Source organism: Eutrigla gurnardus, assembly GCF_963514095.1.
Source record: "Eutrigla gurnardus genome assembly, chromosome: 14".
Classification (NCBI taxonomy): Eukaryota; Metazoa; Chordata; class Actinopteri; order Perciformes; family Triglidae; genus Eutrigla; species Eutrigla gurnardus.
In genome coordinates this window covers 52,435-76,940 of record NC_139937.1, presented here as the reverse complement: position 1 = coordinate 76,940, position 24,506 = coordinate 52,435, and the positions used below count along the sequence as shown (strand labels likewise).

The 24,506-nt window shown below is 44.0% G+C and overlaps 1 protein-coding gene across 2 annotated transcripts in view; it reads left to right on the top strand.

Moving 5' to 3' along the window:
- The window catches only part of kiaa0319 (KIAA0319), a 109,671-nt gene that overhangs the window by 58,998 nt on the left and 26,167 nt on the right, over positions 1–24,506 (top strand). For both annotated transcript variants that reach the window (XM_084027213.1, XM_084027214.1), the window contains 6 exons: positions 1,848–1,989; positions 2,069–2,217; positions 3,338–3,489; positions 7,939–8,077; positions 8,160–8,319; positions 19,192–19,328. In XM_084027213.1, the coding sequence (XP_083883339.1) occupies positions 1,848–1,989; positions 2,069–2,217; positions 3,338–3,489; positions 7,939–8,077; positions 8,160–8,319; positions 19,192–19,328 (879 nt within the window). The remainder of the gene's footprint in view (positions 1–1,847; positions 1,990–2,068; positions 2,218–3,337; positions 3,490–7,938; positions 8,078–8,159; positions 8,320–19,191; positions 19,329–24,506) is intronic.

Here is a 24,506-nt window from a genome sequence, read left to right as displayed (position 1 = left end):
TAGCGTAGAGGTAACGTGCCGGCTTTGCATGCCGCCGGCCACGGTTCAATTCCCGACTATGGAAGTTTGAGAAACTTCTTTCTTTGTCCGGAACTCTCTCTCTCTCTCTCTCTTTTTTTTAGATAGGCCTAGTAAATGCATCTACATTGACCAACTCATTTATCTCAACAATTCAATGAACACATTCAATGAACCTATTAATGAACTCACCTGAAAGGAATTTATGTGGCTGAAAATTGCATGCAGCAATGCCTTTGTCATTGGGATATACATGCTATTAATAATAACATCTTTATGCCTATCATGTTTTTGCAAGTTATATTTGGGTTCTGGGGAAATTGTATGACATATTTATCATAGTTAAGGTAAAATGTTGGTCTAATTCTCTGATCTAAAGACAATTATACAGGCAAAAAAACAAAAAAAAACACACATGAGATGTCTTCGCCGGGATGTGAACCTGCGATGCCCACATCCGGGGGCAGGAGCATCACCACTCACCCAACTGGGGTCTTTAGATAATGATATGGCCAGCTGGTCTTAAACAAAATAAACGATTTATTCATATTTTTTTAATTGCAAGCGTGTATTCTTAGACGCTTGATGAAAATATAGTCTGTTTGTGCTTGATATATGTAATTTTGGTCATTTTTGGTCTTTCACGTGACGAAATCACGAGGACTAGGCTTGGCGGAACCTTCTGCTGGTACAGTTGTTTCCGACAGACGGACTTCTCTGAAACCCCCGCTAAAGTAAGCCTGATGGTTAGCCTGCCCCGGGGCAGGCTAGTTTGGTCGGATAAATTCCCATGGTTACTTAGCGGAGAGTGCCTCAAGTCACGTTGATGGAACGCAACTCTCGCTAAAGGTAGCGAGGCTTATCGAAATTAGCCCGGCTTTGCACTTAGCGAGTTTGATGGAATACCCCTCTGGTGTGCTCGTGCTTTCATTAGTACCTGTTACAGCAATCTGCCCTTAGCTCTCTTGAGTCCAGGGTATAATAAGCTGATTTTGACTTCTTTTGATTTTACCTTCATATTTCACCTTAAAAACAGTTTACCTTTCCTTGTGCTTGATATCATTTGTGTGACTTTACAGTTATTTTTTCATTTTGACATATCAGATCACATCAAAAACACAAAATCCAAGTTGGAAAAAGGTGATTTTTTTTTACTGTGAAAACTGTGAACGAACCATTTTTTATAAATTAGAATACTTATATACATTGTAAACTTTAAAAACGTATCTGCAAATTTATATACAACTATATGCCTGAGTTATTGCCTGCATTCAAATGCAGGCAATGACTGACTCAAGCATTTTAACTATTTACAAAACAATCAGGAATCACAATGTTGCCACACAAATTATTTGTGCCACTCCACGCTGTTGCCTTTTAACAGCAGTCCGCTCATGATCCCAACGCAGAGCAGCTGTACCAGGCATCTCTCCACTTGGTGGCAGAGGAAGATAAACATATATTGGCATGGTCTGTAGCGCGCGATTGGGAATGTACCGGCCTTCAATAACTGAACCCTTTTGTTCTTGAGCCTGGCCGAGATATATACATTTAAAGCAAAAGAAAACTGCACTGTAACATTATAATTGCACAAATTGACGGTACTCTACACAATTGAAGATATGAAGAAATGACAGCATTAAATAAGTCCAGGTCTTATAGTAAGCATTATTTGAACTATAACAACAAATATAAAGGACCAATTAAGACAAAATCACATGGCAGTGACAATGATAATAATATCAGCAGCAATAATGAATAATTCAATTTAAAGTACTACTCACTTTCTCCCTCACTAACAGTGTTTATCTTTATCTGTTCGCTATCAGACATCGCGGGGTCAAACCGTGGCCCCGTAGCCGTCGTAGGTCCTGACAGGAAATTGATTTTCCCAGTGAGCAGCTTGTCACTGGATGGCGGAGGAAGCACCGACGACCATGGCATTGTCAGCTACCACTGGGATGCCGTCAGGTACGCCACAGTTTTAGAGGATGATAAGGTTCCTCAGACCTTCGCTCTTCAGGATCACATTTTCATTGTGTTTTTCCAGTGGTCCACCGGGCTTAAAGTTGGAGGGAGCAGACCAGGCAGTTGCCATGGCAACTGGGCTCCGGGTGGGACGCTACACCCTCACCCTGACAGTCTGTGACCAGCAGGGGGCGACGGACAGCGCTTCACTGACTGTCAGGGTCCACGAAGGTGAGATGGTATACTTTATAAAGGGATCTATGCCCAGTAGGACCCACAGACTGTCAGGGGCCAGGAAAGTGAAAACATTTACTTTTTTTGGGGGGGGGGGGGGTCAATAAAGTCAATAGAGTCATACAAGTCAATACAATATAATAATAATATTTGATTTATTTATTTAACATTTTATTTATGGCCGCCTTTCTCTCACATCTAACAGTTAGAACAACCAAATGCAGTTAAAATAGGCCAGTCTGAACCCCATTGTGGACAGGCAGGCAGATGAAGTGGAGACCTGGGAGAAAGATGGGGGTCGGCGAGTTTGGGATTTCAGGGAGTTCAGAGAGGTATTGAGGAGTGAGATTATGGGGGGCTTTGAAAGTGAGGAATGGCTGGTGTATTCGTATAATGCATGGCACAAAGCACAAGCATTCTCATTTATCAGCTAAAAGTACAAGTATTAAAGAGGGTCTCTCTCTCTCCATGACTTGCTGTTATCAATGTCCTGACCCCCACATACTATTTACTCCACTTGATTTGACTGAGGGACTATAATTCATTGGTACCTAGACATTGGTGGCGTCTTTGTCTAAACTAAAGACCAGAAGTATAGAATACGTTCATCATATTGCAGGCCATGTTTTTGTCAACCGAAACAGGTTCATATGTAGAACATACATGCACACTAATAATACTTACACCTTACTTAGACCTTAAAATCAGGGAAACACGAAAGAGTTTACTTTATAACCAGTTGGGGGTCGCAGACTGACCATTAGGGTCCAGGAAGGTGAGAGGGTTTACTTTATAAAGGTGTGACCAGTGGTGGCCCCAGAGACTGACCAACAGAGTCCAGGAAGGTGAGAAGGTTTACTTTAAAAGGGTCTGTGACCAGCGGGGCCCCCCAGACTGACCATCACGGTCCAGGAATGTGAGTGGGTTTAGTTTATGAAGGGGTCTGTGATTAGTGGGGGCCTACAGACTGATCCAGGAAGGTGGGCGGGTTTACGTTATGAAGGGGTCTGTGATAAGTGGGGGCCCACAGACTGACCATCATGGTCCAGGAAGGTGGGAGGGTCTACTGTTTTACTTGTTAATACCAAAATGTTTCCTGTCCTCCCTACTCCTGCAGCCAGAAGTCGTCCTCCCATTGCTCATGCCAGTGGCAGCCACACTCTCTGTCTGCCCAACAGCTCTCTGGTCCTCCAGGGCTCTATGACCGACGGAGACCAGACCCAGGTCCACTACCTGTGGGTGAGAGACAGCCAGAGTCCTGCTGCTGGGGTCAGTACAGTCTAAATACTGAAGGTCAGATTACATTAGAATGATACCAGAGTAGATAAGACTACATACAGTATGATTACATTAAAAATTGATTAGAGTAATTAGGATTAGATCACAATAGATTACAGTCAAGTAGATTCTAATTAGATCAGATTAAATTAAAAACAGTATAGAATTACAACCATGCAAGCGCTTGGACCCGAGCAGCTTATTTTTTCACAGTATTTCTTGCCCCCCAAAATGTCATCCACGGAAAGTCAATGAGAGCCCCTAGTATCAATTCTGCGTGGAGTTTGCATGTTCTACCTGTGTAAGCGTGGGTTCTCTCCGGGTTCTCCAGCTTCCTCCCACAGTCCAAAGACATGCAGGATGGGTATAGGTTGATGACTCTAAAATTGCCTGTAGGTGTGAATGTGAGTGTGAAAGGTTGCAGACAGTTGCTCTCTCCTTCCCCTTCCTGATAGGTTCTTCTGGGTTCTGTTAGCGTTCTAGACACTACGTGGAAGATGAGGTGTTACCTGCATGCACCAACATGACCTCCGACAGGCTACTGGTGTGCATGTTTCTGACAAAACTGTCAGAACTGGAGCCGATCCCAGCTGACATTGGGCGAAGGCAGGGTACACCCTGGACAGGACTCCAGTCTATCACAGGGCTGACATGGAGAGACAGACAGTTAACCAGTCTATCACAGGTAGGGTTGTCACAAGAACCGATACTTCGGTACCAATTCGATGCCGACACGAAAAAAATAATTTGATACTTGCTTTTTTCTGGTAACGTCAGAACCGAATATACAACTTTTCAATCGGCGAGCCGTGTCGATTCTACAGTCGCTACAGTCTGTCTGTAAACAGACAAAGTCCTTGCAAACAGGGTGTCCAAGCGGACCGCATCACCAACATACAGCTTCAGAGCAAACTATCTGGCCAGATAGGGGCAGACTCCTTAAGAGTGAGAGAGAGAAGTGCAGATTACAGGTAACCTCATGACACATGGAAAATTATGAATTAAAACTACTCAAACTACTAAGTATACTATAATAAACCCCTAAATGAAAAATTTCCATCACACTACCATTCACACAGTACATGTGCAACAACACAAGTGCATTAGACTATTGTAATGTGACCTAGTGGAGCCCACTGGTGGGGTCACAGATGAAAATAAAGATGCATTGAAAGACATTGACCATTGGCAGTAATACTGTAAATCCTCTAATACTGGCCTGTATTCTATTACCGGCCGGGTCTCTGACATTGGCCGGTCTCGCCGCTGTCAGAGGAGGTATAACGGCCGGTCTTGAATGGATGCCGGGGCAAGTGTCCACAGGCAGCGTTATTTCCACGCTTCCCATTCATTGTCAGCCGTCGCGTCGCAGTGATTTCGGCTGAAGGTACGTGTCCACAGGCAGCGTTATTTCTACGCTTTCCATTGTCCATATTAGAGGATTTACGGTATGTAAGAAGCCGTGCACTGCCCTCGCGAGCGTGGCAAGTTTCGAGAGATGGGGCGCTGCGCCAAGCTCTTGAAAGTATTTTAAACTGACCGTTGTCGATCTAAAATAAAGACAGATTCGGCAACTGCATAGCTTATTTCTCGCATTAAATGTTTTCAGAAACATATTTCGGTGAACTATTTTCGTAAAATAAGAGAACGTTTCCAAACGAGCCGCTATGTTGGTCGGTTTGAAATCCAGGAGCAGACAGGCCACCAGTGAAAGCGTCAATCCAATCAGGTGCAGAAATGAAGTGGGCGCGTGATTGTATGAAGGAGAGCGCCTGTCAACATCCTCCTAGTGGCAGCCAACCAAGCGTGCAATACTGGCCAGCGTTGTTTACCGTAATATGGCAGCTGCGGAGCCAAAGAGGAGACTTTTTCAATAAATTAACCTACTGGTAGTTTGTTTTGCTCAAATAGAAATAGAGGCCTGTCTCTTATTCTGGCCTCCTTCCAATAAAGGCCTGGGCCACGATGCGCTTGAGTAAATAAAAGCCCGGACCTATATTAGAGGAATTACGGTATGTAAAAAAGGGCTCCCCCACTTACGAAACCCAATTTAACCACCGGCCAATGGTACCCTGTCTGCTGTTAGGTGCCTAAATGAAATTCTCAGAGCAGTTGTCAGACTGGTGCAGTGGATCCTGGGTTCCTCCTGGTCCAGGACTAGCATGGCCTCATGTGTCCACAGTGTGTAGACAGTTCCTGGATGACAAAGGCATTGATGCCACTGACATCTGCCCTCACATTCCTCTGATCTAAATCCAGTTGAGCACCTATGGGACGTTATGTATCGGTGTATCTGACGGCACCAAGTAGTGACTGGCCAGGATTTCAATGATGCCCTGATCCAGGTCTGGGAGGAGACACCATCCTCGAACTCATCAGGAGCAGCCCAGACCTTTTTGGGAGTTCATCCAGGCATGCAGGGGCCAAAGTCACTACTAGGGTTGCACGGTATACTGGTACTAATTTGGTACCGGGGTACTGAGGCATTTAAAACGGTACTATATTGCATTTGGACGGGACCGGTACTTGCAGCGCCGCTGGCAGCGGCCGCAACAGCGTGGCGAACACGCCACGTGACGTCACCGCATTGTAACTACAGCTGAGAGGACGAGGAGCGAGCGGGAGCTTGGGGAGATAAAAAGAAAAAGCAAGCAAGCCGGAGGAAACAGCTAGCAAGTGAGCGAGCAGCGTGGACTGGAGCAACAAACGGAGCAGGGAGAGAGAGATGTTGGAGAGAGAGAGGGAGAGAGGGGGGGGAGAGGAGCACGGACAGGAAAATGGCTGCTGCAACTGTCACCACGCCGCAACTTGTGGACAAACCAGGGGCATGAAGTACTCATGCTAGCTGCGATATGGCAGTACTCTAGCTTAAAAACGAATGAGCAAGGCGAGGCAATTAACGCCGATGCACCACTGTGTAAACGGTGTTTTAAAACATGCATGGCTAAGGGCAGAAACACCTCCGACTTAGAGGCCATCCATCGTTTTTTGTGGGTAAACGCACAAGTCGTGTGCATTTCGCCCGGCCGTCCATATGGATCCGACGTTCTCGCTTCCTGAAAACGCACTTTTTTGAAACCAGCTCTCAGGGTGAAAAAGAAAAAAACGACACCCCTCCGTTTCGTGTTCGTTTTCATGTAGACGGCGAAAACGAATACGATGACGTCATCGGCCCGCCCCTCGACCCTCGAGCCTGACTTCTTCCCCGCGACGTCTCGTAACAACAACAATAACGCCGGCCTACGTGTTTGTAGCGGATATTCTGCTCGTCTGTATGACGGCGTATCAGGGCCACTGTATGAAAAAAATGGAGCCAAGATAGGGGGGCAATATTCCGGGAAAAAAGTCGCAGATTTGCTACTTTTTTATGATGCTAACAAACAACCGCTAGCTAACTTCCCATGAATGTAGGCATTTATTTGTCTAATTAATCCATCCCAACGTGTGACAACGCCTCATCAAGGTCCTTAGGGTGACAGCTGTTGATGCTTATTGTTGGTTTTATTTATACGGGCCAAATTGTCATCTTATGGGTGTTTATTGATCAGGTGGTCGGGTGGCGATTAGCCGTAGCTCTCACGGCAAACATCAGGTCAAGCTCCGTCTCTTCTTCTGCCTTTTTGTAGTTTTCAGTGGATTCATCTGGATGCAGATTTTCTTGAAACGACGCCAAGGTAAAACGGAGAAAGAAAGTTTGTTTTGCTACGGATGATCTCTTAGCACTTAAAGGACAAGCACCCAGACCTGCACACTGAGCTCAGGGAACGACAGGTCATTTACTCAGGAAAAAAGCCACATTCAGTGCTAAATGCAAGCACCACCCCCCTTCACTCTTAACAAAAGTAGCTCTGGAAGAAAAAAATAGAGCTGGTTTATCTATATTATTATATTTTATATTATATTATTGTATTTATATTTTCACAGTGATTTTTAAACTTTTTGCCATTTTTAGCCATGCTGATTTACAATAAATCTGAAGTGGTCCCTTATTTTTTCCAGAGCTGTAAAATGCATACATGCATTATTTTAAAATTGTGTGCATTAGAAAAGCTTGGTTTTTTTGCGTTCTCTTTTTATTTGAAAAAGTATCGGAAAGTATCGAAATACATGTTGGTACCGGTACCGGTACAAAAATGTTGGTATCGTGACAACACTAGTCACTACTGAGTCACATGATGAGCTGCTGTGATGAAATTCACTCTAATTGGATCAGCTTGTGATTTCTTGATGATCTTTTACTTTCATTTTTGGTGTGATTCTGAATCCAGCCCTAGGTAATTTTGTTCTCAACAAATTATACAACATAGATCGGTAAAGATCTTATACTTGAATAATTTGTTCATCAAGATCTGATGTGTTCCCTAAATGTTTTTGAGAAGTGTACACATACTATATATCATCCCACTGGATACAGTTTTCATTAAATCAATCTGTTCACAGGACATGCTATACAGCTCAGAGACTCAGGCCTCCCTCTACCTGGCCAACTTGGTGGAGGGAACCTACCTGTTCCAGCTGAGGGTGACTGACGCTCAGGGGCGCTTCAGTACCGCCACTGCCACCGTGGAGGTCCGACCAGGTAGGTCTTGGATCATTGTTTATTGATTGTGGAGTGGCTAACTCTGCGAGCAGTGAAGTGTGTCCCTGCTGTGTCTCCGTAGAGCCAGGTGGAGGAGACGAGGTGGAGCTAGAGATGCTGGTGTCAGTGTCTCAGGTCAGCATGGCTCAGAGGGACACGGTGGTCCGACAGCTGGCCGCTTTGCTCCACGTCCTTGACAGCGACATCCAGATCCGTGGGCTGCATGGACATTCACACCTCAGGTACCAGGACTCAACGGCTGGTTTACTGACTGGTTAACTGACCGGTTACCTGACCAGTTTACAGACCAGTTAACTGACTAGTTTACTGACTGGTTTACTGACTGACCAGTTTACTGATTGCTTTACTTAATTGTTAACTGATCAGTTTCCAGACTGGTTTACTAACTGGATAACTGATCAGTTTACTGGCTGGTTAACTGACTGACCAGTTTTTTGTCTGGTTTACTGACTCACCTGCTTACTGACGGGTTTATTGATTTATCAGTCAAGTGAGTGGTTTACTGACTGACCAGATTTTGTCCGGTTTACTGACTCACCTGCTTACTGACTGGTTTATTGCTTGATCGGTTTAGAGACTGGTTTACTGACTGACCAGTTTAATGGTTTACTGATTCATCAGTTTAGTGATTGTTTTCTGACTGACTGGTTTAATGATTTAACTACATTGCTCACTGTTTTTTGACTGGTTAACTGACTGACCACCTTATTGACTGGTTTACTTACTGACTGGTTTCCTGACTGAGAGGTTTAATGATTTAACTATATTGCTCACTGGTTTGCTGTTTATTGACTGGTTTACTTACTGATTAATTTACTGACTGGTTCGTTGACTGGATAACTGACCAGTTTGCCAATTGTTTTACTGACTGACCAGGTTATTAACCGGTTTACTGACTGGCCAGCTAACTATCTGGTTTAATGACTGATAAGTATACTGGCTGGTTTACTGGTGGATGTGTTTAATGAGTCATTTTCTGACTGACTAGTTTGCTAAATGGTTTACTGATTGATCAGTTCGGTGACTTATTCATTGACAGACCAGGTTACTGACTTGTAAACTGATTGACCGGTACATTGTCCAGTTTACTGACTGATCAGTTTACTGACTTGTAGACGGACTGACCAGTTTTCTGACTGGTCTACTAACTGGTTTACTGACTGACTAGTTTACTAAATTGTAAACTGACTGACCAGTTTGCTGGCTGGTTTACTGGGTCACCCGTTTTCTGAGTGATCTACTGACTGGTTTAATGACTTCTACATTGCTCACTGGTTTGCTTACATTCACTGACTGACCACATTATTGACTGGTTTACTGACTATTTCCCTGGCTAGTTGACTGAGTGACCATTTTACTGTCTGGTTTACTGACTGACTTTACTGAATGGTATACTGACTGAAAAGTTAATTGGCTGGTTTAATGACCGACTACTTTCCTGACTTGTTACTGGCTGACTGGTTTAATGACTTAACTTCATTGCTTCCTGCCTGCTTTTGGTTATTTAATTTCAAAACAGAGTCAGGAGAAAAAAACCCTCAGTTGTCAAGGGCCACTGGAATTCAGATAGGACCCAGGCAAAGGGTAACTGGAGTGATAGTTTAATAAAAATAAACTCAGTCAGGAACACAGGAAAACTACAAAAACAGGGAATCAGGTAAAAGGCTGAAAACACTAACTGAACAACACAGAGTCGCAAGGAAACAGACTGGAAGACCATGAACCGAGTTACCAGGATGAACTGACAAAGACAGAGAAAACACAGGGACTAAATACACCAGGGACTAATGGGAAACAAGACACAGGTGGGCAAACATGAGGGCAGGCTGAAGAGTAATTGGAGAGAGACACAAGGAGACAGTCACACCCAGGTGACACAGAAAAAACGAGGGGGAACTAAAACAACAGGAAGTAAAGGTAAGACAGGACACAACAGACAGAAACTACAAAATAAAAAAGGAAATGTATAAGACAAAACGCAACATCATGACATTTGCTTTTTTTGTTTTAAAACAGAATGGAAAAACAATATAATAGGCCTCTTGTTTTGTGTTCTGTTCTTTGTGTGATATTGTATGGAGAATGTCAGCATGCAGAATCCATGACCAGAGATGCGGCCCTTCATTAGGGGAAAGCAGAACACTGAAGTTTTGTCTGGACAGCAAAATCCAGACTCTTCTCTGTTCTGGCGCCTCAGTGGTGGAACGAACTCCTGACCAATGTCAGGACAGCAGAGTCATTTGCCATCTTCTGAAAAAGGCTCAAGACTCACCTGTTCAGACTTCACTGCATAGCATGACCCACTAACTCAACACTTTGGAGTCGCAGTGAAGAGGACAAAAACATCAACCATCCATACCAAGCCCAGGAGGCAGCAGGAAATAGAGTGACTGGTTAAGGACAGAAGGCTATTCAAGGAACAGTGGAGGAAAGGCTCAGAGGAGGATAATAAGGTAACCGGCTGTCAGCATTGAGGAAGGCGGAAAATCTGAGGAGGCAAAGAAAGAATGAAGAACATATGAGTTCAAATTTCTTCAAAGACCCCTTCAGGTTCGTGAAGGGCATTTTCACGAAGGAAAAGAGTGGAACCATTTTAATATCAAGGAAGGATCCTGAAGCCCAACAGAGAAAAACCCACACTGAAAGCCAGCAGTGCAAAAGGATCACCCTTCCATCTGACATGCCTCCTCTACATACCCCCAAACATCAGCTAGCTGGCAACCCTCCTAAGTGGAATTCTTTCCACTTCTTGTACATCACGCAAGAGGTTTACTTCTTTTTGTTAGGGAAAAATAAATCATTTTTGCATTTTGAATCTGGTTTTGTCTTATGTTATTGGTGGCATTTTGACTTGGTGGCCATGACAGACCTTGCCAATGCTTTTGAAAACTCTGTTTTCAATGGGGGAAACGTCTAGGTTGCTGCTACCACGGATTACTGGTTGGCTCGTAGACTAGCTGTTTTGTATTATTTGTGTTTTTTGTCTTATATTTTACATTTTATTCTTGCTACTCTGTGTGAGTGTGTTTATATAGCTTTTGTTTAGATTCTAATGTATGTTTAATAATGTATGTTCTATGTATGTTATTGCTACTGGATGCTTGAATTTCCTTAGGGATCAATAAAGTATCTATCTATCTATCTATCTATCTATCTATCTATCTATCTATCTATCTATCTATCTATCTAACCACCTATGAGGCTCCAATCTCAAAGGTTGACAAGCTGGAGAGGTTGATTAGCTTGTTTGTTAAAAAGTAGCTAGGTCTCCCCATGTACATTGTAACATAGGTCTCTATGAAAAAGGAATTCTGGATCTTCCCGTTTCCTGTCTTGTAGAGGAGTAAAAGTGTTCCAAAGTAAGGCTAGAGATGATACTGACAGAATCTCGTTGAGTAGCCCTTCCTGGCAACTGCAAATAAGTGGATCCCATATGTGGCTACACATGATGTAAAGTCTGCCCTTAAACACCCGGACACCCGCACAAGGCAACACGGACTCAGCCTCAAGGTCTTGTCTCTCAGGCAAAGCAAGGTCCGGGGATAGGATGGGAGGGAGTTACAAAGATAAAGATCTCCTGGAAGGATCTTTGGGCTATGGAAGCATTTCCAGAACCTGCTTCATTATTAAAGCCACTTATGACATCCTGCCATCACCCAGGAACCTCAGTCAATGCTACGGTGAAGACCCTACGTGCCCCCCTCTGTCCAGCTACAGCAAACCTGAAGGATTAGCCATTACAAGTGCAAGGCCATTACACCTGGTGTTACAACCAGGTGCTACTCTGGAGACCACACAGACATCCCTTGACATGCCTTCATGTCACACAGACATGCCTTCCTCCTCCATCATCCTACTCTGCATGAATAAGGGAGTTCGTGAAGGTTTGACGCAAATCCAGGTCTGCATAGTAAGACCAGAGATTTGGCAGCTGGGAGCGGCTTGGGACTGGAAGCTGATGACAAACTTGTAACAGAGACATTGCTTCCCACCTGAGAATACCATTACCAACCTCAGACCAGACCTAGTGCTTTGGTCCTCCTCATCCCACATTGTTTACATAGATCTTACCGTGCCCTGGGAGGATGCTGTGGAGGAGGCCTATGAATACAAGAGCCTTAATTACATGGAGCTTGCAGCCACCGCTGAACAGCTATGTTTTCCCAATTGAAGTTGGCTGCACAGGCTTCATTGGCAAGAGGATCCAAGTTCAATCACAATGACAAGCCAGGGGGTAGGGTAGAGTGGTAGAGGTGAAAGTGGAGGTGCCAGATGTCGCTGATGAGTCCTCTGGAGGTATTGTGGGCCTTTCATTGAAACACCAGTGAAGGAGGGTGCCTTAGTGTGATCAGTGGGGGTGGCGGTGGCTGTAGTGTGCCTGAAGAAAGCACTACCAGGCAGCAGTTCTGACCGGCGTACATCCAGCTGCAGGCGGCATCATGGTGGCGCTGTCAGAGAAAACCCGGTTGCTACAGTCAGAGCGAGAGCACTCTGATGACCAGCAGGAAACCGTATCCTATTTAAATATTTGTCTTTGTCCTTAAGGCAACATTCTATGCAATGAGAGGGGAGCGACAGCACACTCTTCACTAGCACAGTAGCTGGCAGTATTCGCTAGCACTGAGCCCACGCTCTTGCTAGGGGCCCACTAAATTAGCCTGAGCGAGAGCACTCTGCTACCTGTGGGCCAATATACAATGTCACAGTGAGAGCAAAGCGAGAGCACTCCCTTCACTAGCACCGTAGCTGTCAGCATTTGCTAGCACCGAGCCCACGTTCTTGCTAGGGACCTCTAAGTTAGTCAGATCAACAGCACAAATGTAATGCCACAGTGAATACACCCTCTTCACCGACATAATATGTTACGCCGTTGATTTTAACCAACACAGAGCAGACATGCTCTAATGATATTGTAACAAGTTACCAGCAAATTAGCCCGAGCGGAAGTGATTTTCTACTGTGGTAAATTAGGAAACAGTAGTATTAAAGGTCCCCTATTATACTGATTTTCATCAATTCCACACAGCTGTCAGAGGTCCAACAACACTGGATTCAATATGCATTGCCCCAAACCCATCCATGTTCCTGAATTTCAGCTGTTTAAAAGTTGCTCAAATGAGCTCTCCTGAGAACAGGCTGGTTCTGTGTCTGCACCTTTAAATGCTAATGAGCTCCGTCTGTCAACGGCGACTTGGAGAGTGACGGAGAGGATGCCGCTTACGCTAGCGGTAGCATGCGCCAATGTTTACGTGGATGTATCGCTATGGCTGGCCTATGTGGCTCAGGTGAAGTTGCTGGGTCCTACATTTTGTTTGGAGAAAGGAAGGAAGCTGCTTTGTATCTTGTTGGTAAGTCAGAAACTAATTGTAGATTTGGGTTTAGGCATTCTGTCAGAAGAGCTAGTTGTAACATTTAGTCTTGTCTAGATAGCTTGTTGTTTAAATTCTTGAATTCGTGAAGCTGTTCATACTGAGTTGGCAATTACCTAGTTTACGCCATTTCAGTTGTAGTGAATAGACTTGATTGGAGGGAGGGGCTAAACCTGCATGAGGTAAACCAAGCAAATAAGAGCTTGTCACTACAGCATCAGCTGCAGCGTCAGGACAGCCAAATGAGTCCATCGAGGAAGTCCATTGAGGTAGGCAAAACATCTCAGCCACCACCCATCGCAGCCATGTGTCCTATTCCCTATTCCAGTCAGGACATTAAGCCAGAAAAGATTTTGCCAGAGACCCATCGGCGAGGCTGTAACCCATCCAATCTCTGCTACCCACCATTCTCCACCTGGTCCTCTCTGTGACTTTTTAGATGAGATGGATGCCCTCCTAAGCTGCTCCCCTGATGATGGCACACCACTTGTCATCCTCTGTGACTTCAACATTCACCAGGGAAAGCTGCACTCATCTGAATTCATTGACTTCTTCTCCATATTTGACCTCATGCTCTCCCCCTCTCCACCCACTCACCAGTCCGGGAACCAACTTGACCTTGTCTTCACAAGATCCTGTTAACACTCAGCACTCTCTGTTACCCCGCTCACCGTGTCTGACCACCACTTTGTGACCTTCTCCCTCCCCATGAAGTCCACCACATCCCTCCCCTCTACGCCTCAAACTGTCACCAGCCACCGCAACCTGAAATCCCTCACTCCCTCCCCTCTCTCCTCAACTGTTCTTTATTCACTACCATCCACAGAACAATTCTCCTTCATGCCTACTGAGGAAGACTCCTCCATCCTGATGTCCTCACTCTCCTCTTTTTTGGACACTCTCTGTCCCCCCAACTCACGACCAGCGCGATCATCTCCCTCCCCTCCCTGGCTGTCCGAATTGCTGCGAACCAATGGATCATTGTTGCGAGCGGCAGAGAGAAAATGGGAGAAATCGGGCCAGGATGAGGACCTTGCTCACCCCCACCACCTCCTCTCTGACTTCACCTCAACTGTTTTGGCAGCTAAATCTGCCTTCTACCTGTCAAGGATCAACTCTTCCGCCTCCAATCCCAGGATACTCTTCTCGATGTTCTCCAGCCTCCTCACCCCTCCTACCCCTCCCCCTCTTTTCTCCCTCACTGCTGATGACTTTGCAACTTACTTTACCAAGAAAGTAAATGACATCAGCTCCACATTCACTCCTATAACCTCCCAGAAAACATCTCCCCCAACTCTCAACTCTGATGGCCTTACCAGCTTTAGCCCTCTAACCTCTGAAGACGTTCACGCACTTGTTACGTCTAACCGTGCCACCACCTGCTCCCTTGAACCGATTCCCTCCTCTCTTCTCCAAGACATCTCGCATGACATCTTGCCATTCCTCACCACCCTGATCCACTCCTCCCTCACCTCAGGTGTCATTCCAGCGGCTTTTAAGACAGCTACAGTGAAGCCCCTCCTAAAAAAACCCACACTAGACGCTGCTGACATCCAAAGCTACAGACCTGTATCTCTTCTTTCATTCCTCTATAAAACCCTACAACCAACTGTCATCCTATCTCTCACAGAACAACCTCCTTGACCCTAATCAATCTGGATTCAGGACTGCTCACTACACTGAGAGGGCCCTCCTCACAGTGACTGAGTCCCTGTGAGACGCCAGAGCCTCATCCCACTCCTCCATTGTCATTCTCCTCGACCTATCTGCTGCATTTGACACAGTCAACCACCAAATCCTCCTCTCCACCCTGGCTGAACTTGGCATCACTGACTCTGCTCTAACCTGGTTCACATCATACCTGACAAATTGCACCTTTCAGGTCACATGGAATGGCTCTATGTCCAAACCCTGTTCTCTGGACACGGGTGTCCCTCAAGGCTCAGTATTAGGACCACTTCTGTTCTCATTATACACCAGATCACTAGGCTCTGTAATCGCATTGCATGGATTATTTTACCATTGTTACGCAGATGACACCCAGCTATTCCTCTCTTTTCCCCAAACCTCCGACACCCACATTGGAACTTGCATCTCGGAATGTCTGGCAGACATCTCCGTCTGGACAACTGTGCATCACCTCAAGCTTAACCTGAATAAAACCGAACTCCTCTTCATCCCGGGGAAAGACTGCCCTTGCATGGACCTGTCTGTCACTGTCGAGGGCACCACAGTATTGCTGTCGTCAACTGTGAGGAACCTGGGGGTAATCCTTGATGACCAACTATCCTGCACCCCCAAAATCACTGCTGTGGCCCGATCCTGCAGATTTGACCTCTACAATATCTGCAGGAATCGGACTTTCCTGACAAAGGATGCAACGCAACTCCTGGTCCAAGCACTGGTCGTCTCCCGCCTTGACTACTGCAACTCTCTCCTGGCTGGACTCCCGGCCACGGCGACTAAACCATTGCAGGGTATCCAGAACGCTGCAGCACGGCAGCACGCCTTGTCTTCAATCTACCCATATTCTCCCATGTGACCTCCATTGGCTCCCTGTTGCAGCACGCATCCAATTCAAGATGATGGACTGTTGTTCATGAGGTATGTTTGCTGAACAGCTACTACTTTACTCAGACGAGGACCTAACATTTTTTTCTATATTTTAGCTCTTTCTTTATCGGCAATGATATGTTGTGGTTTCTTTCTTTTGACTAATGTACTTATTGTCAGTCGCTTTGGACAAAAGTGTCTGCTAAATGCCCTAAATGTAATGTATGTCCTGTATGGTTGGAACAAATCCTTTTATGAGGGTCAGTGTCGAGGCAAAGCCAGCTTTGTACTGACTCTCATTACTGAAGCAGTCCGATGAAGTGAAGTGGTTAGCACACACATGCAAGCTAACACAGACTGTAGCCGGCACATTGTCATTAAAAATGAAATGCCTCTAGCGGTCAGTAAGGATGAAATAGAACAGAAAAACAAAACAAGAGGCCTCTTTTATTGTTTTTCCACTATCGTGTTCTGTTTTGGAAACAAACAAAAGAAAATACGTTTTTTGTTTTTTCTAATTTTGTTTTGAAACAAAATGACCAAAGAACGAAGGATACATGGATTCTGACCGACCAGTTCACTGACCCGATTACTGTCTGGTTTCCTGACTGACTAACAAGCAGATTATTCTGCAGTTTACAGGGTTTTTTTATTGCTAAACGACAGTGGTCTCAACTGCAGCTTCATGTGCAAAACTCTAACCACAGTCTGCATTAACAACACTCACCTGAACTAAACAGTTCACATCAGCTGCAAAACCAGCTCAGTGCAGCAAAACACTTTGAACAATCCTCATGGGGAAAACACACACTATCACTCATAACCAGTGATGGGAATAACGGCATTATAAGTAGCAGCGTTATAAGTAGCGGCATTATAAGTAGCGGCGTTATAAGTAGCAGATGTAGGCAGATGTTTTACATCGGACCTCTGAGCTGAGTGACAGAGAAATGTCTCGTTCTTCCTTGTCCTTGGTGAGGGCTGGAGCACGAGACAACTGCAAAAGTGATGACGATTGGCTGGGGTTGAGTAAAATTCTATGGTAAGCCAATCAGAGGGGAAGTCTGGCGGGTGCTTTTTATATTACGTGAATCAGAGCAAATCAGAGGCGCCTCGCGAAAATCTTTTAAACTGAATGTTGTCGATCTAAAATAAAGACAGATTCAGCAACTGCATAGCTTATTTCTCTCTTAAAATGTTTTCAGAAACACGTTTCGGTGAACTATTTTCGTAAAATAAGAGAAAGTTTCCAAACGAGCCGCCATGTTGGGATTTGAGCAGACAGGCCACAAGTGAAAGCGTTCGTCCAATCAGGTGCAGCCATGAAGTGGTTGTAGCGAGGAGAGCGCCTGTCAATCATCCTCTAGTGGCAGCCCACCAAGCGTGCAATACTGGCTAGCAGTGCATCCACTCACGTTTAAAATCGCCCCTGTGGACACGTAGCATTAGTCTGCTTACTTACACTGTGCGCAGCAAAGTTGAGCAGTACGAGCGAGTAGTCGACTAGATCAGACACACACTTATTTTTATTAATCCACTCTATAAGCATAGTAATGATAATATCTACAATAGTCCATCACATTTTATTGGATGCCAGTCTCACATTCCCACAGCAACGTTAAAATTGTTTAGATTTGTGCACTGTGGATTTCTGTTTGTAATGTATTGAGTATCCATTTTGTTATAATACTTTATGATTTATCATAAATAATTGAACGCACACATGTATTTTAAGTTCCGTCAAAGAGGGATGGAGATGGGGTCCAAATTATTTGACAAATCAGTATTTAAAAATTATTTGAAAGTAACGCAATAGTTACTTTCCAAAGTAACTAGTTACTTTTAGAATTTGTAACTCAGTAACTACTTTAGTTACTTTCTGGGAGAAGTAACTAGTACTCTAGTTACTTTTTTACAGTAACTTGCCCAACACTGCTCATAACACACTGAGAGGAAAAACACTACCATCAAACACCAACACACAAGATACACACTTTACAGTTTGAATCATTTGAGTGACTTCATACAATTTAAATTGAAAGAAAAGAGTGAAATTCTTTCACATGAACATTGTTATTTTTTACAACATACCAGTTTTTTTTTTTTTTAGATAAACAGGAATGAATGTAAATCAGCAGTTCAACAGATATACATATATTTTTGGTCTGTAGTTATTAACAAATGCTATTGTTGACAACAACCATGTGAACAATAGCATTTCCCTGCACATCTGAACATATCCTTCCTCTTCCTCCTGTTGGGGGCCTTTGGGTCCTATTGTAAAAATATATTTTACTGTAAAAACTGTTATATCTGTGTAAATATTCTATAATTGCAATACATACAGTAAATCAATTTATGTAATGTTATCATTTACTGTAAGGATTCAAATACATTTCAGATGCAGCTATAGATCTTTGCAGTTGGGTTGCACCCTCAACCTCCCCCCTCTTAATGAGAGACCAGGATCTACAGCATGGTCTGTACGTCTGGCCCTTATTTCATCAGAAATGACAGCTCCTGGTCTTCTTCGAGGTCTTCCTCCATGCAGCACTCTCCCTGTCACTCTTCTCACTTTACCAACCTGTCTCCCTGCCACTCTTCTCCCTCCACCAACCTGTCTCCCTGCCACTCTTCTCCCTCCACCAACCTGTCTCCCTGCCATTCTTGTCTCCCTGCCACTCTTCTCCCTCCACCAACCTGTCTCCCTGCCACTCTTCTCCCTCCACCAGCCTGTCTTTGTTTTCCATTTCCTAAAAGTCTTTGAGCTTCCCCTATATCTTTGTGTTCACTACCAAGTGTAAAACCAGACACCTGCTTAGGCTTTAAGCTGAAATTACAACCATCAGTGTTTGAAAGTCAGCAGGCTGAAATCATCCTTGAATGTGAGGTTTACTGTTTTGGCAACAGTGTGTTAAGATTTGAACAAATTGCTGTAAATCCACAGTGTTGTGCAGGTTGTGGTTAAAGTCAGGAGAGAAGTGTGGAGAATTTTGAAAACTGTGTTCCAACAATGAAAAAGGAGCTAGAGATTGGTCCACATGAACTGCTGCTGTTAGAGTTTTGCACATGTGACTTCAGATGTGCCCGCTGTTGTTAAGCAATCGGAAAAAAATACTCTCTGCTTGTGTGTGTCTGTTTCTCTGTGTGTGTGTGTTTGTGTTGGTGCAGCACAGTGTTGCAGTTCTCGGTATGGGACCCCTCGGGTCAGATCTCTGGCTCCAAACTGGTTGGTCTGCTGAGAAACCAGCTGCTCAGAGAGAAGAGTGACTACCTGCTGTTCAGAGTCCTGAGAGTCGACACCGTCTGTGAGTTCTAACAACTCAGGTTCTGTTCACTTCAGAGACAAATTTATGTTCACTGTCGACACCTCAGACACCAAGTTCACATGGTTTTGTTCACTGAAGGGACCAAGTCCTGTTCATTGCAGATGCCAGGTCCTGCAGATCCTAAATTCTCAGCAGTGGAATAGTGAGCTGGCTGAACTCCATGTGTACGTGCAGGCTAGTGTTGTTATATATTAATAATAATAAATAATAGAAATAATTAACACATACATTTAGTAGTATGATGCCTCCACTGTGTAAATACTACACTTACCTAAGACTAGTGAATGGGGCATCTTCCCAGAATTTGTGAATCAGCTACAATAGTGGTGAAATGAGCTGCCAATACACCCGAAAGGTAATTAATAATAATTTGTTTTATAACATGATAATAAGGAAAAAAAATGTTAAAAATAAAATAAATAAATACTTCAGCAAATATACTCAAATGTATTGGCCACGGATAATGATCCAGAGGAGTGGGGAAAAAAAACACTGTTTACTAGGGAGGACTGGGAAAATAATTCCCCGTTAAAATAATAATGATCAGTAACCCAGTATTAAACAGGAACAGAGCATTATCAACATAGCACATAAATTGTCCACAAAAAGATAGGGAGCTCTCACCGTAGGGGCCCGTTGGTGGTGCACACAGCAGATGATGGCTCCAATGTGCGTCCAGGAGACCAACAGTATGTGTGGGTATCAGTATACGTTTACTCACAGCTGATCGGGAAACTCAACAGCTACCAGCTAGCTGTTGTCCTGCAAGCTGATGCTGCCAGTGGTGGTGAAGGATGCCATCTCTGAGCCAATGCTTGTAGCTGTTGGTAGCAGACGATGGGGGATTTGGCGAGCCAGCCAGGAGTCCTCCGCACAGATGATCCCCGATGTCAGTACCAGCAGTCCAGCAGCAGCAGATAACAATTGGTCTTGCACAGTTGGCCCCACACAGGTAGCTAGCTAAACACTGAGCTAACTGAGTGACATATTTCTCCCGACACACCAAACAAAATGAGAGATCTCCGGGACCTTCCCTGAGCCTCAACCGCTTATGGGCCTAGCACACACTGAACATGTATAAAAGCTCCACAAGACCGGCACAGAAAAAAAAATAGGACAGGACCTCACTCCAGCAACTCCAGACCGACACCCACTACTGCTCCCTCCTCGCTGCCTAGATGGAATGTTCCGTGCTCGCGATTTTGCGGGTATAAAATATTTACATCATTGGCTTACAACAAATATTCAAACTAAAACACAAAGAACAAATACATCTGATTGGTCGCCATTTTATAACAGCATAGGAAATGCTTAAACCACAAAGCCTGCTGGTAAATGAAGTACAGCAAGTTTGTTCCATAAGCAGTATGCTAAACACACAAGTACAATGTCATAACATATCAATTTCAGTATATAATTCTAATTTTAGGGGTCCTTACACATGTGATAGAATTCAGAAAACATATATGCTTACAGGTCTATCAGACCACAACCTGATTGTTTTCTCTATAGACTTACTTGTCCATTTATATAGACAAACACCTGAGAAGTTGAGATTACCAAAGTGTGAGATCAAACATTTTAAACCCTAAACAATATTCACTGGGATACCCATTTCACATATGAGGATGTCAATGAAAACTGCAGGGTATGTATGGATGTTATTCAAGGATCTATGGGACAGTTCATGAAGAAAATTAAAAATAAATCAAACAACATGAAACACTTACCCATGGTTCAGTGACACCATATGGTCATTAATGAAACAAGACCTTCTTAAAAACTAAGACTGGGCTAGACAGACAGATCTTTACCTCTTTACTTAATAAGGTCATTAAAGCACTTAGGACTGCAAAAGCAAACTTTTTTTATTAATATAATAAACAGTGCTAGAGGGAACACAAAAGACATCTGGACAAACATTAAACAGCTAACATCAAATTGTACCATATGCAGGGAAATTAGGGAGTTGCAGCTGCCTGACAGGGTCAGTACAACATAAATAAGCTATAAAAGTTTTAGATAGAAAACCTAAAATGTATCATCACTGTCAGATTTTAAAGAAACATGAATTGCTAGACTGGGAGAACACTGTGAAATACATTGACTTGATATTAATAATAATAATAATAATAATAATAATAATAATAATAATAATAATACATTTAATTTAATAGCGCCTTTCAGGTCACTCAAGGACACTTTACAAAACAGACTGGGTTAAAATCATACAATTAGTTAAACAAAAGTAGATAAAAAACACAAAATCAACACAATAAAATAGGCAGTGACAGTAAAGGCAGGGAGTTAGAGGGAGTAGGCAGTCCGGAACAGGTGAGTTTTGAGTCTTGTTTTGAAGATGGGGAGAGAGTCACAGTTACGGAGGTCGGGTGGGAGGGTGTTCCAGAGCTGAGGAGCACAGCGGCTGAAGGCCCTACCCCCCATAGTGCTGAGGCGGGCAGGGGGCACAGAGAGTCCTTCATGGTCTAGCTCCACCTCCTCCTCCAGGATTATTTGAAAAAGAACGCAAACAGCACAACTAGAGAAGGCTCCAGAATTATAAAAGCACTGTTCCGTTTAGGAGAAGTGCACTCGGCCAGGCTATTATTTCCTTAAGAGCAACCAATACCTGAAACTCTATACCAAGTGCAATACGTGAATTATCAACTCTCACCTCATTTTCCAAACAGTTTAAAAAATGGCGAATGGAAAATCAAACCTGTTGTCACTAGCTGGGATAATCTGTAAGTATCCACTGTTGTTCATCTGTAATTTCTATAATTGTCTATTGTGATAGGGCTGCACGGTGGTGTACTGGGTTCGATTCCCGGGTCGGTTCGAGTTCGGGCTCCTTCTGTGTGGAGTTTGCATGTTCTCCCTGTGTAACCTACCCACATAGCAGTGACATTTGGCCCAGATTTGGCATGAAGCTGGCACAGGTGGCATTCAGTCGGGACTGGCATAAGGCATGTGAACCAAACATGGCCCAAGTGTGGCAAATGTGGCACTGTCTTGACTCTCGCAGACAAGATGTGGGCCAGTTGTTGAGTGTAGTATTCGGCCCACATATCAAATCAGAACGCTTGGCCACATAATGTGAGGGTGGACTCAACCACCCTTAAAATGAAGTTTGAGATATTTTTGAGTGAGTTGTTGTTTAACCTTCTGGGGTCTGGGGTATAATTGGCCATTTTTTAACTATTTAACTATTTAAATATTTTAAATTTAACTTTCATTAAATTGAAGTGCACTGTACTTAAAAAGTATTTTAAGCAGTTATTACAACTTGTATGTATACAAAATTTACTTCAGTCTTACTCAAAAAACATACTTGTACATAACTCATAAGCTCATGAAAATTGTATTGATTTAAGTTCTGAATACTCAATTTTTACATCAAACACACACAACTTCAGGTACAATTTCAGTTTGTTTTTATTTTGCATTAACATTGTTTATCCAAACAAGTATGAACAATTACAGCAATATTTCTTTAAAACCCTGCTGCAAATGTAACTGGACATTAAACAGCTCAGTCACCTCCTGAACGGGTAAGGTGTCTGTATATGAGTGTGTGTCTGTATATCAGTGTGTGTGTGTGTGTGTGTGTGTGTGTGTGTGTGTGTGTGTCCATCTACATGTCATGACATGACTGAGCATGTTAAAGTGCTTAAAGTAAAACATCTGGCAAGACTTTGTACACAAATTAAAATGATCTTACAAACTGCAAAGCAATTTTAAACATAAATAAAACTGAAATAAATAATACCACTGGCCTTTGTGCATAAGTCTTACAACAAAGGACCAAGAGCTCTTTCATAAAATAAAATAAAAAATAAATAAATACATTATTGTAAAGGGCATATCTCACACTATTCCGATCTACAGTTGTTAACTTTTTAAAAATGCAACCATGAACGAATGACCACTTGGTGGATAAGAGACATGTAAAAAGTGTGTGTCCTGCTTGTGCTCCTTCACTTGCACCAGCTCTACACATTATAAATGAATTTTCAGTGAATAAATGACAGAAATATACAATTGCTAACAATTAAAACTGTAATCTTTTTTTAAAGTGCAAACATGATTAGGTAGCTTTTGTGGTTAGACAGCCTACCAGGTGTAACTTCTATTCAGATGCTTTGGGCAAAAGCATATTCAACATACTGGGCCCTAGTTTCGTAGACCAGGTGCAGTCAGCTCTCAGCGCACCTGTGCCACACCGACGGGGTGTGTCCACCTGGACTTTGCAAGTTTCGTGCACCGCGCAGGCTCGCGCAGGCACACCTTCCGTCTCGCCCGCCCGCGAAGGGGGAAAGAGGGAGGAGAAGAAGGCGTGAGTGGGAGACGAGGCGTGGACTGGGATAAATACAGCCAATTCAGATCTTCACCAATCAAATGAGCTCCTCTCCTCTCCTTTAATGCGTTAGGGGAGGTTCAGTGCAAGATCCGTCACTTTACAACCCGATGACAGAAGCAGCGCCGCCGCTCCCACCACGCGCTGTGCGCGCGTATCATAATAATAACAATGCCGATATTATAAAAAACAGGAGAGAGAGAGGGAGATGTTTTGGTCCGAGAGGCTGAGTTTCCGTTACGCGTGCCATCCGCCTTTGATCTGACGTCAGATGTGACGGGACAATCTATATAGATATAAATTCACGTGTTGATTCAATTAGTTGCATTAAATAGTGTTTGTTGTGATTATTTATTGCATTTAAATGTGCCTGGAACTGTGGAAACCTGCCTGTGAGGTCTCGGTGCCGTGTGCGCACTGCGCGCCGTCAGCCAAACTTCCGATCCGCCAGCTGTGATTCGCATTGAATGAATGGACTTTATTTGCGCCTTGCGCCGAGAGTAGACCAGGTTGGAGCTGGCGAGTTTTCAGCGCAGTCTCGGCGAGGCTTTTTGCCACGAAACTTCCGCTACGCCAAGCTGAATCTGTGACGCCTCCCCCTGCTGCGCCGCACACCCATCTTGGCGCAGGCCATCCACCAAACTGACAAACTGACCGTGCGCAAGGCTGCGCGGGTCGAAACTTGCATTACACCGGCTCCGCCACCCTGCGCCGCCCTGCGCTGCGCCACGAAACTAGGACCCACTGTCACATTAAGACACTTGGCACCAAAAACTCGCTTCTGTATGTTCATACAGACG